Below are 14,923 nucleotides of genomic sequence, written 5' to 3'. Positions count from 1 at the left end.
CACCACTTTGATTGGCTGACACACCGAAGGAGCGTGACAGCTCTGTAAACAGGTGGTTGACGGTACCCATAGTGAAGGGAGGGGAGGCGTAAGCAACTTATATATATAGATATTTAGATCTTCCACATTTTCTTGCAAACCTCGAGATCACGCCTGGTTCAAATGACTCAAATTTCGCATGAAAGAGTGCAGGAAAATCGTCGATAGTGTGGATGACTCCTCAAGAGTGTTTTTGGAAGCGACAGCTAACTACAGCTCGACGTCTGATGACTCGGTGCTTTACTTCATGCTCTTTGTTTATCATCAGGGTTAGAAATGACAAAATTTTATTACGAAAGACGAGAATTTTAAAGAATTAATACATAAATCATCACACAGAGTCGTCATTATTCTTGAGATCAGTGTGGTAGTGCAGCTTGCAGATATTTTTGTCTAGCCGGAAACTGATATCGAGTTTTACGCTCGATTTTACAGAAGTTGAGCCCAGTCGAAAAAAGACTCGCTTTTACAAAAATTACTCGGTCAGTAATTGCTCGAAAAATAACGTACTCGCCCGAGTAAAAGCCGCCTTCGAATAAGTCATCTTTATTATTGTGCTCTGCGTTCAGTTTGCTCCGTTAGTGCACTAATTATTAAAATAGTTAGTGCACTTGCTAGTGTTCGTACTTAGCGGTAAAAATGCAACCTTTGAATGGTTGTTGTTGCTCAAATGGCGTGAAAATGACACTTTTCAAAAGTGCCAAACCGATGCTTATTCGTATTCGATGTGCTAAGTCGTGCATGAAATGCTTGATCGCACTACGTGGTGCCGGTAAGACGGCGTACTGTAAATCATAGATAATTCGGACTGGATAAGTCGATCGAATTACAAGCCTAAGTACCAAAAAGTCTGCACAGCACAACTTTTGATTATTAGAAACACCTAGATTATTGTTCCTGACTTACGAACATATTGGGGAACTTTGAGCATTTCGTCCGCTACTACATTAATAAAGACCGAAATTCATGCAATAGGGCGTGTACGTGATATTGGTAGTATTTTTTTTTTTTCGAAGTGGCAAGTAATTGTCTTGCAGAAAGTAAAAACAGACAGAAATATTTCGAATACAAGAGAGGTCATGCAATTAGCACACCACGGCCACCAGTTTTACCTCTCCTCCACATTTGCTCGAGTCGTGGCATCGTCGCATCTGTAATAGCTAAAACACCATTATCGCCGCCGACAGTGCCATTCCGAATAGCAAGGCTGTAGCTGAAGACGCAGACGCCGGTGTTGCTAATGATGAATATGTGGTCGATGAATTCGCCGATGGGGCTGTAGTCGCTACTGTTGGTGAAGGAGTGATGCTCACCGGGGCTACTACTGTTGCTGAAGGGTTTGAACTTGAATCATCCGCGACAGTTGTGCCTTTGACGAAATAGGCTTTCCAGGCGGTAGTGCCATCCGTCACACAGGCTTCCGTGTTTAATTGCGTAGTAGAATCTACGGACCATTCCTTGTGCCAGTCGGTAGCATCGCAACCAGCCTCAGCACTCATTATGGATATAGTGTTATTCACCTGTATGACCTTGAAGTGACTATGCGCATACGGATGGCAATTTCCATCGGCGACAAAAGACCTCGTGTTGTATGATTTACCAAGACAATCCGTTGGGTACAGCTCCACTGTGAAGTACGGGGAACCCTTGAACGCTGATTTCAAGAATTCGTCTCGGTCAAGAATGCAGGCAGTCATCTCAGAGTCGTGGAAGGAGCCATCCGTGTCGTTGAGAATGGCGCACACGGAAGTATCTGTGCAAACGTCGTTGTCGATTCTTGCGTAAACGATGTTGGAGCACGAGAAATCATCACTGTACGTCGATAAAAACAACGTCCGCTCGGTGACACGTGCAAAGCCGAGAGTTACAAACATCCCCGGTGTGAAAAGCCTGATAATTGCGCTCGCGGAAGGAAGCTTCATGCCCGTGCGCTTGGGCAAAAAAGTCCTAGAATACCAAATGAGAAGTGGAATCGATGTATTTACGTTGCTGTTACACTTCCAAAACAGAGAGGCCGCCTTCTTTTAAATGAGCACAATGATGAAGACGAAAAATGGAGCAAGGCAACATGATCAAACAAGTCCAAACTGATTCTGATTTAGAATGGCACTACTAATATATAAAGCACCTAACAGACCAGCACTCGTCCGTCTCCTAGCAGTGTCCCAAGAGCACTTCTCCGCTTTCGCGAAGGTTGCAGATACTTCACTACATCTAAATGTCCATTGGCGCTCGCCCACAGAATGGCCAGCTGAGTGAATCCTTGTTGGCGAACTTCTCTGAAGAACTTTACCACCGTCAGATGTCCGTTTTGTGCGGCTCGATCGATAGCAGCAACCGTGGCCCCTTCCGAGCGATATCTGTGCAGGAAGTCCACTACCTGCAAATGCCCTTGAGCTGCAGCCAGATCCATCGCTGCAGTGGTGCAGCCTTCAGAGCGATGGAAATGCAGGAACCTCACCACGTCCAGATGTCCCTTGGCAGCGGCCGCATCCATCGCGTAGCTGGTGCAGCCCTCAGATCGATGAAAATGCAGGAATTGGACCACATCCAGGTGCCCGTTGGCCGCCGCCATGTTCATTGCGAAGGTGGAGCACGAGGCGATCCCGCTCCGATGCAGAGCTCGCACTATGAATAGGAATCCGTTCTGTGCCGCGGCATTGAGTGCTCGGAAGCTGCAGCGGACAGGACTGGAGCGACGCGAATGCAGCAGAAGCTCAACAATCTCTAGGTGGCCAGCAGCCGACGCCGAGTCGAGATCCCAAGCAAACGAAGCCACGAGCGCTACGAGATCGATAGAGAGCCCGCGTGCGATCAAGCTGAGCTCCATTGACGTGTTGCTTGTTGAGTATCTTGCCGAGTGATGCGGTTGGATCTCCTCGTCGCATGCGGACCACGTTGAAGAAGATCCGGTGCGAAGGGGCCTTCGATGTTTTTCACCGGTTCCCGACACCGGTTTATAGCGAGAGGAGCTCTTCCCAAGCCATTCGCTAGCTGCCGTGCGTTTGAACGATGCTTGGGTTCGGTACAGGCTGGAATGAAATCTGTGTTGGCGTCAAGCGCTAGATCGGCGCAACACCACCTCCAGCTCTACGTGCTTCACTGGAAAGCGCACAACTACAATGATGACGAGCGATGGGCGTTCTCGCTAATCGAACCCAGTTCTGGCTCAAGGTGGGTGGGTATATGTAGTTCCAGCGTCGCTGCTTACATCGATCCAAGAGCTAAGAGCTCCTATGAAGGCCAACCAACGATCACGGCAGACCGCCCTAATGCGCTCTATCATGTCGTGCGACAAAAGGTTTCTACTGCACTGGCGCTTGCTGCGACAGCGAGGAAGATGGCTGCGGGGCCACGAGAAGCGAGCATGCGGTCGGCACATGGAGCCCTGGCAGCATCGCCGTCATGTGGCAGCTTGCAGATCAGCCTCATGAAGGGCATATTTTATGCTCGCTATAAGGTTATTGGTGTCGTCCACATATTCCGCCCAGGCTTTACTTCGCACACGTCACGTTCACCTTGCCCTTGTCCCACGGGTCGTCTCTATGAGCATCGAATCACCTCTATTTTCTAATTGATATCTGGGCAGTTTCACACTGATTTATTATATGGAAAACCCTTTTTCCAAAAACTCACCCATCCCTTTGAGACTAAATAAACCGTTTCAATATAATACACCAGTGTGTGTTGTTGTGAGGCGGGAGAAAAATAACTGGCCCTTCTCTACCGCACATGCGTGCACCTCGTGTCGTCGGATCGCGGCGCTCCGTAGCCAAGTCCGCGAGCCATACAATGCGCCATACATTGCTGCAGCTGTAGGAGACAGCACAGTGGCGGCGAGAGAGGTTCGCGCTTGAGCGTCGCTATCAGTTCCATTCCTCTCGTGCGTGGTGGTCAGCCGGTCTTCCTCGATCCCAGGCATTCAGCACTTGTGCTCGAATATCTACCGCCAGCCGATTGGATTTGCTTCAAGGCTCTCTCAGCCGCCCAGTTTAGGACACAAAGAAAGTCTCGAGGAATCCTCCTCACTACTTCATGGCCAATCGGCAACCTCCAGGACTCGGAGCGCTGCCGGAAGACGCTCAGTACAGCCAGACGCCTCTATCAGGTGCTCAGTACCACGAACAGCTCTCGTCTGCAGCGGCTCCCGGCAAGAAGCTGCTGTCCCAGGCCACGATGGACGTGCAGAACACCATCAACGAGCTGACCAAGGCCAAGGAGCACGAGGAACTGGGCAAGATCACGGTGCACGGATGGATGCACAAGCAGGGAAGTCGCAAGTTCAAAGGCCCTGTGGCCAAGAGCTGGCGTAAGCGCTACTTCGCCCTGGAAGGGGCCAAAATGTACTATTTCCACAGCGACGTGGACTGCCGCAAATACTTTAACTCGCGCAATGGCGAGCTCGTCGTGGGTGCTATCGATCTACGTGACGCCTTCAAGCTCGAGCAGAGTGAACGTCTCGATCTGCCTGCGAGGGGTATCGTCATCCACACGCGTCATCGCGCGTGGCTCGTGTGTCCCGAGACGGATCAGGACTTTACTATGTGGTTCGACGCCCTCGAGTTCACCGTCATGTCTGCTGGATCGGGTAATGTGGTCAAGCGAGATTTGCCCAATGTCCGCGTGTACGAGATGAAGGGCCGCTTCAGCTACCGCTTCTGGTACGTCATCTTCGTCATCACGGCGTTGATTGAGTTGGCGGGTATCGTGCTCTGGTTCCCTCTGGGTATCGAGCCGTGCGACGTTAAGTACAAGACCGACACGTGCGAGGAGATCCAACTGCTTTACGCAGACACGCTGCAGTGTGGCGACAAGCCGTTCAATGGCGTGTGGGACCCTCCGCAATGGTACCATTGGTCGGCCGGTATCGAGACTGTGCAGTGCTTCAAGGAGCCTCATATCGGCGACTGGGTGTCGTACTTCCTCTTCTACCTGGCAGAATTTATCAGCATCTCGCTCGGTTTCCTCTACTACCTCGGTATGTGGAAGCCTGTGCGTCGTGGCGCTCGTTATCTACGGGACTTTGAACCGCATTTCCCTCCTGAAAAGGTACGACTATTTTTGCAGATTTTTGTGAAGTGACATACATTCCTGATACGGAGTGATGATTTTTGTGTATTGTAGTGGCCAACCGTGGATATCCTGTTGTGTCACTACGCCGAGCCGGCTGAAGACACCATCGCTACGCTGGAGAAGATCATGAACCTGGACTACCCTCCGCACTTGTTCCACGTCTGGATCTGTGACGATGGCTACTGCAAATCCAAGTGGGAGGCTGGTGCCGCTGTCCCCAAGGTCAGTGTTAACACTGGCGTAATTGAAGACGCCGGTGACGTTCGTCACGAGGTTGCGCAGTTCATGTACGACCGCGTGTGCGAGTCGTACGAACTGGAAGTGGACGAGTGGCGCAAGGAGCACACGACTGTCAAGATGCCCACGAACGCCAATCCGCGCATCGTGAACCGCGCTGACTGCGCTGTGGGCTCCGTGCGTGACGACTACCACTACCACGGCCTGCCCAAACTAACGTTTGTGGGTCGTATCAAGCCTCCTGTCCACCACTCGAAGGCCGGTAACATCAACAACGTGCTGTACAACGAAGGCGCTTGCGGTCGCTACGCTATCATTCTGGACAACGACATGAAGCCGCACGAGATGTTCATCCAGGCCACTCTGCCGTTCTTCTTCGACGTTCCGCAGAACTCTAAGATCACGCGCTGCTGTGCTCCTGGCTGTGGTGACATCGGTAAGATCTGCTGTGCTCTGTGTCAAGCTGCTGGTGTCCCGGAGGCGCAGATCATGTACTGCTCCAAGGACTGCTACAACGCGTCGGGACACGTCAAGTCGAGTGTGCACCGACGTCAAACGCAGAACACCATGTCGGAGCGGATGATGTGCGCTAGTTGTGGCAGTAAGATCAACCAGAAGAAGGGGCTGTGTCGCAAGTGCAACCGCGCAGTGAGTCAGCGTGACAGCAACCAGTTTGTGGGCGTCTCGGCTGACGATTACTCGGACCACGTGTCGGTGAACCAGGTGGGCTACGTGCAGACCCCGCAGTACTTCGAGGACTGCTTGCAACTGCGTCTTGGTGATCCGTGTGGTCACCGTAACTCGACATTCTTCGATTCGGCCCAGACCGGTATGGATGGCTACGACTGCGCTTCGTTCGCTGGTACCAACGCAATCTTCCGTCGTGAGGCTCTGGACTCGGTGTGTGGCATCCAGTACGGCTCACTGACTGAAGATGCCTATACGGGCAAGATGATGGTGGACAAGGGATGGAAGGGCTACTACTTCCGTAAGGATCTTGAAGGTGAAGAGGCTGATCGTATTCGTCTCGCTGAAGGTGCAGTGCCCGAGTCTGTGGCTGCTGCTCTGGCTCAACGTAAACGTTGGGCCAAGGGTAACTTCCAGATCTTCCTACGTAACAAGAAGAGTCTGGTGGACCCCGAGTGGGTCCCGCCGCAAGTGGAGCTGCCTCCGAAGCGCAAGATCAACAAGTTCATGCGATGGGTCTTCTTCATGAACCTCACGGTGTACCCGATCGGTTCGTTCCCCGCCATCTTCTTCTTTTACATCACGGGCTACTTCCTGTACACGGGTCAGGCTCCCATCTACACGTCTGGTCTGCGTCTGCTGATGGCTCTGGTGCCCAAGATTGTGGCGCAGAGTATCCTCTCGGCTCTGTCGAACCGAACCGTCGACAACGATGACGTCCTGCGTAGTCAGCAGACGTGGTTCTCGTACGCTTTCGTGCACGTCATGGCTGTGTTCGAGACTATCTACTGGAAGATTTCCGGCAAGGAGGCTGCGTGGGCCAACACGGGCGCTCTAGGCGGCAACAGCATCATGGAACTACCGAATCTACTGGTGTTCTTGGCGATGGTGTTCGGTATGATGTGGGATACGGTACGCTACTTCGCAGGCTACAACAACGCGGCTACGACTCACGGTACTCCGCTGTACTTCGCCTCGTTGTTCCTGGGTGGTTTCCTGGCGAGTCAGCTGGGCCCCATGGTGCGTATGAGTCTGCAGACGTACTTCGGCTGGAGTCACAAGAGTTTGACGGACCAGGGCAACATCGTGGGCAGCTTCTCACTTGCCTTCGTGCTCATTATCCTGTGTATCTGGGTGTACGTCGAGACGCCCAACCACTCCATCTTCGGGTAAGTGCTAGTAGAGATTGGAGACAATTGAATGCTGTCTCCGTATTGGGAAATACGTCTAGCTAGCACGGTTTTGCATGCATTTTAGGACGTGATTGTTTCATATCAAACGGGTGTTGGAGTAGAGCGTATCATCAAAGCACCGCTCCGAACCTACTTTGAAAAATACAGATCGTGGATAGTCCGCGTTTCATAGCTTCACATTGTCTGATCGAGTTGGTTTGTCTCTCTTATTGTTTTCTTCGGCGTGCTTGTGGTATTCATGTTTGATGTCGAGCCTCATGCTTGGAAGTTCTTGGATAGGTTGACACCTGCTGCCTTTTAAGAGTCTTAAGACAGAACTTTTGCTTTGGACGCAGTAGCCGGACTGCGGTTATACCTAAATCAACGGTAGCCTCATTCTCGTCACAGTTGTTTACTAGTAGTATTATCGTAGGTTTAATCGTATGGGCATTGCTGCCAGCAGATGAACACTAAAGGTGCGGATGAAACATTTCGGGATGGGGTAAGGTCTGAGTATCAAACTCCGCTCAAAGAATTCCTGAGTCGTAAGTACCTGTCTCCCTGTCGACACACTCTCCATTTCGCCTTGCGCCACCAACACCGAAAAACACCGACCAAGCACCATGAAGTTCCTGATCCCTGCTACCCTCGCCGTGGCTGCTGTGGCTTCGTCTGCTAACGCCCAAGAGTACTGCGGCCGCAACGACCTCAAGGTTGTTGGCGACTACACTGTGTACAACAACCTCTGGGGTCAGGACAACGACAAGACTGGCAAACAATGCACTGAGGTGACCGGCAGCACCAGCACTTCCGTGTCGTGGCAAACCAGTTTCAACTGGGCCGGAGATTCATGGCAGGTTAAGTCGTTTGCCAACGCTGCGCTTAAGTTCCAACCTAAGCAGGTGTCTGCCATCACCTCGATGCCCACGACCATGAAGTACGAGTACACTTACGATGGCAACATTATCGCTAATGTTGCCTACGATCTGTTCACCAGTTCATCCGAGTCCGGAGAAATTGAGTACGAATTGATGGTGTGGCTCGCTGCTCTCGGTGGTGCTTGGCCATTGACTGACAGTGGCAAACCCATTAAATCGGTCACTCTGGGCGGTGTCGACTTTGACCTGTACCAGGGCATGAACAAGAAGGTCAAGGTGTTCTCGTACGTCGCCAAGAAGACCGCTAAAAGCTTCACGGCCGATCTGAAGCAGTTCTTCGACGAACTTCCGGCTGACAACACTCTCCCCCAGACGCAGTATCTGCAGAAGGTCGAGGCTGGTACCGAGCCTTTCCAGGGCAAGAACGCCAAATTTGTGGTGTCGACCTACTCGGTGCAAGTCAAGTAAGCAAGCGACCTTGGTTGACGACTTTGGTACTAATTCAGCGACACCAAAATTTGCAACACTAAAAACATTTTTTGCTTACCGTGCCGACCTTTAAGAAGCTTTTTACAAGTACTAGTAGTAAAAAAGCAACGTGTATGCTTTTAATTTAAAAGCACACACGTTGCTTTTAACGATTTAAAAGTTTTAAATTGGCCAATGGTTATGGTATTAGAGTTTCTGATACCCTAGATTTAGGTCGAGTTGATCCCATCACCACGCTGAGCATGCTTCTACTGATTTAACATTGCTATGAAAAGAACACCCTACTACAGCATTGCATTGACAGCGCTCCCCAGCTCGGTTCGCCCCCTCTACCATGGAATCAGTGCGTAGTACGCAAACTTCAGAAGGTGCATCCATGCCATGGGGAATGCGGTGTGGGATTCCATTGTGGAGGGAATGGACGCCATTCAATGGAGTGATTCATCCCAGAAAAATTTCTCCAACCGAAGGATCATCAAGGGCGGCATTCGGAAATTTGCAGACAGCGCGGTGAAGGAGGAGGGCGAGGAGGTAGGGAACGAAAAGCTGGGGCAGGTTTATTGCCACTAACATGTTCTTTCGTCTTCATAGAGCGAGCGGTAACACGACGTCGACAATGGCTGAACCAGCAAGGGATTTCGCTGGATTCCGTGCGTGATCGATTCCCTTTCTAATTCAAATCCACTGCCGCATTAACGAGAGCTTTTAATCCAAGCGGGTCGTCGCAAGAGGATTGCAGAATGTGCTGAGCCGTCTTGCAGTAGAATCGTCGATTTCGGTATTCCTTATCCTACAGTTCACGAACAACATTTTTTTTTACTAAACTAAAAAGAGACGAGCTGAAGGCGACATGGGAAGCCTATGATAAGGAGGATTCAGACGAAGTTAAGGAAATCATTGGCCGGAAGAGTGATTTAAACGACGAGTTGCGTGATTCGACAGATGTAACGTTACTGTGCATACTATTATCTTGCTACAGACACTTATTTTGCCAATTGTATTGATGAAGACTGATTGCCTCATCTTAGCAGTAGATAACGCTGCACGGCGTTCGCTGCGGTTTTATGGCAAAAAGCGGGCTGAGGTGCGTGTAATTACATATAGTATTAAAATATTGAGGGAGATGTGGCTTGGTTTAGAAAGGGAGTGATCTATTGGTCTGCAGTCAGACAACAACAAGCTCCATTGGTTTGGTAAACTAATGCATCAGACGTTCAATTTCTTGCAACCTCAGATGGCGCTCATAGAAACAGATGCGACCGCTAAAGCCAAGGTTCGAGGTTATGTTATACTTCTAGGTAGAATTTTTGTATTTCTGACTCATATCTGTTTCTAAATTGCACTATGCTCCATCTCGCGGCTAAATTTGGGAATGTGGAGATGGTTAAACTGCTGCTATCAAAAGGAGTGAATACAACGGCTACTGACGAGGTGAGATCAGTGCAAGTTAACTGCAAAAACTGTGTCTAAGACAAATGTATGTGGGTACACAGGATGGCAGTTCCGCTCTGCACGTCGTGGCTAAAATGGCAACCTCAAGCTGGTGAAGGCTGCGGACAAGATTCGTTTTTTTTATCTATTAAAGCGAATTTGCTAACACTACTTGGATTCTGTTTCTACAGGCTGGCAGCACCCCCATTTTGCAGTTTGCTTCGGCACGTCCCGGATGATTACTCTGCTACTGAACCGTGGGGTCAGAACTGACGCTTGCGACAAGGTAACTTCAAAAGAAATAGTTCCCGTTTACAATCTAAGAGCTAAGCTGCGCCTTTTGTCTGGAGGATGGCAACAACCCTCTGACCTATATGACTGCGGCCCAGCAACATGATCTGATCGACGAGATTATCACCATCGCCCATTTACTGTGCTCGCAAGGTTCCAAGCCTAAGACATCGGGTGCTTGTCTGCGAAATCACGCCGGGGAACTGCTGGCAGTACTAGAATACCGGCACAAGTGCTACCTCCTATTAATGTTGATCCCGTCGGAAGTGATTAAGGAGGAGAAGCCGCCGTCGCCTTTTACGTGAATGCTCTAACTGAAACCGCAGATGATCAACTTACTAGGCGTTGTAAGATTTGCGTCAATGGACCTAGTACTTAAGGGAAAACAACCCCTGTCAAGTCGCTGTCCGAGGCAGCACCATCGTTAGTGGATGAAGAGAACCAAACCATCGGCATTGACTTGTTTTCTTTATCTTTCCCGCCTGAAGAGGCTGACACTGCTGAAGAGGTTGGTCGTGATAGCTCGCGGTATGATGTCACGTTTTTGGACTTCGCTGGACAAGATGTCTACCAGACTACATACGCCATGTTTTTTTTCGAAGCGAACCGTGTACCTGGTTTGCATCAATCAGCAGATGAAACTGGAAGAAACGAAAACTATCTCAGGGTGCGAAGGTGACAAGTTCAAGCAGCGTTTTCTTTCGAAGAGACGGTGCTCAAGTGGATCCTTATTCGGCAGCCAGATGCCTATTTCAAATTGAGCGGGGCAACAGGCGATCTTATCTCTGCACTGCAATTCGAGACTATCGAGACAGACTCAAGCACCCGTTTAACAGAATTCGTCATTCATCCCGATGTTGAGTCCGAGAGGAAGCGTTTTGAAAGAGAATTTGGCATGGAATTGCTGCGTACAGGCTCTGGAATGGAAGGCTCTCTCAACCGAGCGCGTGCATCCATTCGAGAAAAGACCTGCGCTAACCACTCCTAACTTTCGATATGCCGACAACATACCTGCACGTTCTGGAGGAAACTGTCAAAACCCGCCGAATAGCGAAGACAAGTGCCACATTCAAGGAGCGACTGGATGCAGTGATCGTCCTGTTACTCACGTGGTGATTACGTTAAAGCGAAGATTACCCAAGCTGAAAAGAGTTGAAGATTGTTGACCTTGTATTACGTCCACCAGACGAAAACAGTAGACACAGTTAGGGAAGCTGGCACTTCCAAACGTTTAGCCGATTGTATTGCTTGCTCAGTGGAAAGAAAAAGGTAAAGAGACTAGACTACTCTGTCCGATTCCTCTTCTCGCCACAGCGAGCAAGGCAAACCTCCTGGGCACTGCCATGGAACATCAAGTCTAGTAATTACATCTACAACTGCAAGGACAGCCAGCTGGTAGTGAATACAACTTGCATTCACCCCAAAGTGCAATCAGGGCAAGGCTTTCAACCTGAGCCCCACGCTACACCGATTCTACGTCAACTCGGAAAATTATGTGGTACGAGGACGACGAATTTCAAGATTGTATCATTCTAGATCGATCAATATTGTCAACCATGAAGATGAAGGGAAACCGGTAAAAGAGTTACGAGATCCTTCGCGAAAGTGGTACCCTCCAAGACGATCTGCTAAGTACCTTGCCGTTCTGGAATACTCTACGAGAAATGGGCAGTGACATGGTGCTCAGGTTCAAGCAATTACTCAAGCATTCAACTTGTTGCAACCGGAAAACTATCAGATGGGCGATGATAGCGACCTGATCGTGCCGACATATTGGAAGCCCAGATAGAAAGCTGTTGGTATGTTGCTCGTGAGCAAGACTCGGAGTTGATGCAGAACTTTGTCGCTGGAAAGGAAGCCCCTACTTGGAAGTTCGCTGCCTCTTGACGTTTCTGAGGCGACTTTTGTAAATTTCGTGGTGCAATCCTATCGCCCCGACATCATTAGGCAGATCAACAACAATTCGTTTGAGTGCTACGTTTACGGCGAGTATGCGGCTCAGATCTACTTCGTCGCCGGTGGTACAGGCAAACAGGATGATATTAACATCGAAGTGGTGGCAGAAACAAAAGAAGTGGCTTGGGACGAGATACAGTACTTTATTGTATCCATGGAACTAGTTCTGAAATATTATCCGGGATTGGAGTCTACTGACGGTAGCTCCAGATCTGTCAACCTTTTTATCGTCGACAATCTCCAGAAAGATCACAGTGTCAATTATCTGCGTGGAAATCCGCGACGAGAGCAACAGTTACGTCAAAACAGCACGTGGCTACCTGATTTCCAGTGGTTCATTCGAGAGGATTGAAAGACCGCAGGAATGCTTAACGATCTACAAACAGAACGAGAGCTAAACTTTCTGATAAAGCTTTTATGGGACGTCGAAAAGCGTCCATTTCCTGCTGTCTGGACGCTAACGAGTCCCGAAGACTCGTCGACACTTGAATTGAAATTCCATAGCGATTTCTCGGGAAGGTGTTTTCACCCATCCATTCAGATTTTGAAGCAAAACACGTCGATCAATTTATTGCGAATAACGATCAGTTTATTGCGAATAACGCAACTTTTATCCAGGTACGGTCGCCCAAAAGACGGGGTCTCAAAAGAGCTACTTATGTTTTCTTCGTGTACGTAGGTTGGCCTATTGACCCTCTCGCTAGCCTCTGCAGCAATTTCTCAAGCCGTCATCGGTGCTGCAGCGGATGAGGCGTTGAAAAGTACATCCTGTTATCTATTATTTTTTTGTTATTGGAACTAATATATCGACAGGCGCAGGTGAAATGGTTAACAAAAGAAGCACTGTGAAGGCCATACTTGACAAAGTCCAGGTGTGTCGAGGCGAAACCAAGTCATCAATCGTAATTGAATCGTATGTCGATGCGCGAATGGACTTGCTGCGTGAATTGCTAAAGTTGAATGACTCCAACGATAGGGATTCCGCAATCATTGAGGCTTCGAACTTGCATCGTGCCACCCAAAATGGTGGCTACGTGTGGGTGCATGAGTCGGAGATGGAGAGATTAAAGGGCAAATTAACGCCCTGTGCCAAAATCTCGCTTTCTATCCGTAATGTTCGAGGGCTGCGCGAGTTTGGGCGAGTTAATCTGCACAAGAAGGTTTACTGCAAGTGGGAGATCACTTATGGATCCGACACAATGTGCTGCAGGAATGGACGAACCAACAATGCGATCTGGAACGGTAACGCAGGTCTGTTGTGGACGTCGCCGACTGTGGAGCTGGACGCCCTGGACGCGGCTGATACACTTGGGAAATATAAATTGAAGGTTTCGGTGAATCGAGCGCGTCATTTTTTCTGTCGGGTTCTGGTACGTGGTAATACTGTTAGCACTCTACTTCTTACTTCGAGTAGTAGGTAGCTAAACCAAACTAATACTGCAGGGATGACAGAGTGATTGGTGAAGGTGAGAAGATACTCCAGGACCTCTACAAGATAAATGAAACCACGTTGTTCCAGATCAATACTATCCCCATTTTACCGCCCGGAATGGCATCACTACGATTCGCGGTGGTCGCTCAGATTGACATCTTGTACCCACGTAATAAGAGCCCATGATTGGAATTGGTTAGCCTACGAAGCCACGTGATATCTGCTTGGGAACAATGGGAGGCAAGAAGCGCTTGCAAATTCTAATCTTCAGCGCCTAGACATGTTCTATTGAATTTTTGGTATGACAACGAATTATGTTGATATGCATCCGAGCACAACGTCACGGGGGCATCTACTTTCAATTAAGATAAGAAAGAGAGGGTGATGCAAACGTAACGAGGCCAGATCTCAAGGATGTTCGTCTGAACTGTACAAATTAACTTCAGGCTGAGTTTCCAATAATAGTTGGTGCTGCTGCAGCAAATTGATTTCATGCTGATTTCACGTGGATCGTTCGCACTATTCAATTACCCATCTGCCAGACAAGTACTCCTTCAAGATCATGAACCTCTTTAAGCACTACAGTACCATCGTCATTATCGTGCTTCTCTTCCGAGTGATCAGACCTGGAGCCGCTACTGGCAGCAGAGTTAAGACCCATGAGGTCAACGAAAGTCCGTCATGCAGTGCGAGAACGATAACGATGCACTCTACTATTATTCCAGCTCCTTGCACTGTAAACGCAGAGTGCGTTCAAGAATCCGGACCTGATGGTTCAAACTCACTGTACAACTTCTGCGACTGCGGCCAACAAACGTACCTCAAGGACGCGTACTTGGACACGACATACGTGCTTTGAGCACTACGCTGATATGAATTGCAACAAACTTACGTCTACCGACGTGTTTCGTGCGGATGGAAAGTGCCACAATAGTCCCAACTACGCGCTCTAGGTTGTTCTGGCATCTAATGGTACTGTCAGGGTCAGAGGTCGAAGCAAGACGTGTGAGCTTGGAAAGAATGGAAGACCGTAGTGGACCCGGTTCCAAAAATGCATGTCAACTCGGGCGTCTCCGTGGAACTCACACGCGAAACTCTACTTGATCGACGGTACCGACGACACATCCGCCTCGTCAGGGAGTACGTCGGATTCGGTCAATGCAGCCAGCCTTACGGTCCACTGTATCACTTGCACCATCTCAACACTCGAAGTCACTTACTTTGACTTTCATAGCTTT

At 49.4% G+C, this 14,923-nt stretch overlaps 8 protein-coding genes across 8 annotated transcripts; 6 read left to right on the top strand and 2 right to left on the bottom strand.

Annotated features, from left to right (window-relative positions):
* Positions 1–1,199: 1,199 nt before the first annotated feature.
* PPTG_16270 (hypothetical protein) lies at positions 1,200–2,053 on the bottom strand (the record flags this gene model as incomplete). Its single annotated transcript, XM_008913906.1, has 1 exon — positions 1,200–2,053. The coding sequence occupies exon 1, from the start codon at positions 1,959–1,961 to the stop codon at positions 1,200–1,202; it is 762 nt and encodes a 253-aa protein (XP_008912154.1). The 5' UTR covers positions 1,962–2,053.
* Positions 2,054–2,116: 63 nt separating this feature from the next.
* On the bottom strand, positions 2,117–3,474 carry PPTG_16269 (hypothetical protein). Its single transcript, XM_008913905.1, has one exon. It carries the CDS (start codon positions 2,867–2,869, stop codon positions 2,168–2,170), a length of 702 nt encoding a protein of 233 aa, XP_008912153.1. The 5' UTR covers positions 2,870–3,474; the 3' UTR covers positions 2,117–2,167.
* PPTG_23915 (hypothetical protein) lies at positions 2,440–3,701 on the top strand. Its single transcript, XM_008913904.1, has one exon. The coding sequence runs from the start codon at positions 2,969–2,971 to the stop codon at positions 3,611–3,613; it is 645 nt and encodes a 214-aa protein (XP_008912152.1). The 5' UTR covers positions 2,440–2,968; the 3' UTR covers positions 3,614–3,701.
* A 125-nt stretch (positions 3,702–3,826) lies between these two features.
* On the top strand, positions 3,827–7,426 carry PPTG_16268 (hypothetical protein). The gene is made up of 2 exons (XM_008913903.1): positions 3,827–5,088; positions 5,164–7,426. The coding sequence occupies exons 1-2, from the start codon at positions 4,075–4,077 to the stop codon at positions 7,207–7,209; spliced, it is 3,060 nt and encodes a 1,019-aa protein (XP_008912151.1). The 5' UTR covers positions 3,827–4,074; the 3' UTR covers positions 7,210–7,426.
* Positions 7,427–7,831: 405 nt separating this feature from the next.
* PPTG_16267 (hypothetical protein) lies at positions 7,832–8,554 on the top strand (the record flags this gene model as incomplete). The annotated part of the gene is made up of 1 exon (XM_008913902.1): positions 7,832–8,554. The coding sequence occupies one exon, from the start codon at positions 7,832–7,834 to the stop codon at positions 8,552–8,554; it is 723 nt and encodes a 240-aa protein (XP_008912150.1).
* A 402-nt stretch (positions 8,555–8,956) lies between these two features.
* Positions 8,957–10,677, top strand: PPTG_16266 (hypothetical protein; the record flags this gene model as incomplete). The annotated part of the gene is made up of 7 exons (XM_008913901.1): positions 8,957–9,106; positions 9,167–9,174; positions 9,408–9,519; positions 9,585–9,659; positions 9,741–9,848; positions 10,206–10,292; positions 10,357–10,677. The coding sequence occupies 7 exons, from the start codon at positions 8,957–8,959 to the stop codon at positions 10,600–10,602; spliced, it is 786 nt and encodes a 261-aa protein (XP_008912149.1). The 3' UTR covers positions 10,603–10,677.
* Positions 10,678–11,293: 616 nt separating this feature from the next.
* Positions 11,294–11,413, top strand: PPTG_23914 (hypothetical protein; the record flags this gene model as incomplete). Its single annotated transcript, XM_008913900.1, has 1 exon — positions 11,294–11,413. One exon carries the CDS (start codon positions 11,294–11,296, stop codon positions 11,411–11,413), a length of 120 nt encoding a protein of 39 aa, XP_008912148.1.
* Positions 11,414–13,182: 1,769 nt separating this feature from the next.
* Positions 13,183–14,544, top strand: PPTG_16265 (hypothetical protein; the record flags this gene model as incomplete). The annotated part of the gene is made up of 3 exons (XM_008913899.1): positions 13,183–13,623; positions 13,737–13,854; positions 14,228–14,544. 3 exons carry the CDS (start codon positions 13,183–13,185, stop codon positions 14,542–14,544), a joined length of 876 nt encoding a protein of 291 aa, XP_008912147.1.
* Between the last annotated feature and the right edge of the window lie 379 nt (positions 14,545–14,923).

Source organism: Phytophthora parasitica, assembly GCF_000247585.1.
Source record: "Phytophthora parasitica INRA-310 unplaced genomic scaffold supercont2.56, whole genome shotgun sequence".
Classification (NCBI taxonomy): Eukaryota; Oomycota; class Peronosporomycetes; order Peronosporales; family Peronosporaceae; genus Phytophthora; species Phytophthora nicotianae.
The sequence above is the reverse complement of the archived record's forward strand: the minus strand, read 5'-3'. Positions and strand labels throughout refer to the sequence as shown.

Bases quoted from the DNA above. Each gene is read 5' to 3' on its own strand.
- PPTG_16269 (XM_008913905.1), bottom strand. From the start codon at position 2,869: ATGGAGCTCAGCTTGATCGCACGCGGGCTCTCTATCGATCTCGTAGCG.
- PPTG_23915 (XM_008913904.1), top strand. From the start codon at position 2,969: ATGTTTTTCACCGGTTCCCGACACCGGTTTATAGCGAGAGGAGCTCTT.
- PPTG_16268 (XM_008913903.1), top strand. From the start codon at position 4,075: ATGGCCAATCGGCAACCTCCAGGACTCGGAGCGCTGCCGGAAGACGCT. The intron at 5,089-5,163 runs GTACGACTATTT...TGTGTATTGTAG, and splicing joins CGCATTTCCCTCCTGAAAAG to TGGCCAACCGTGGATATCCT.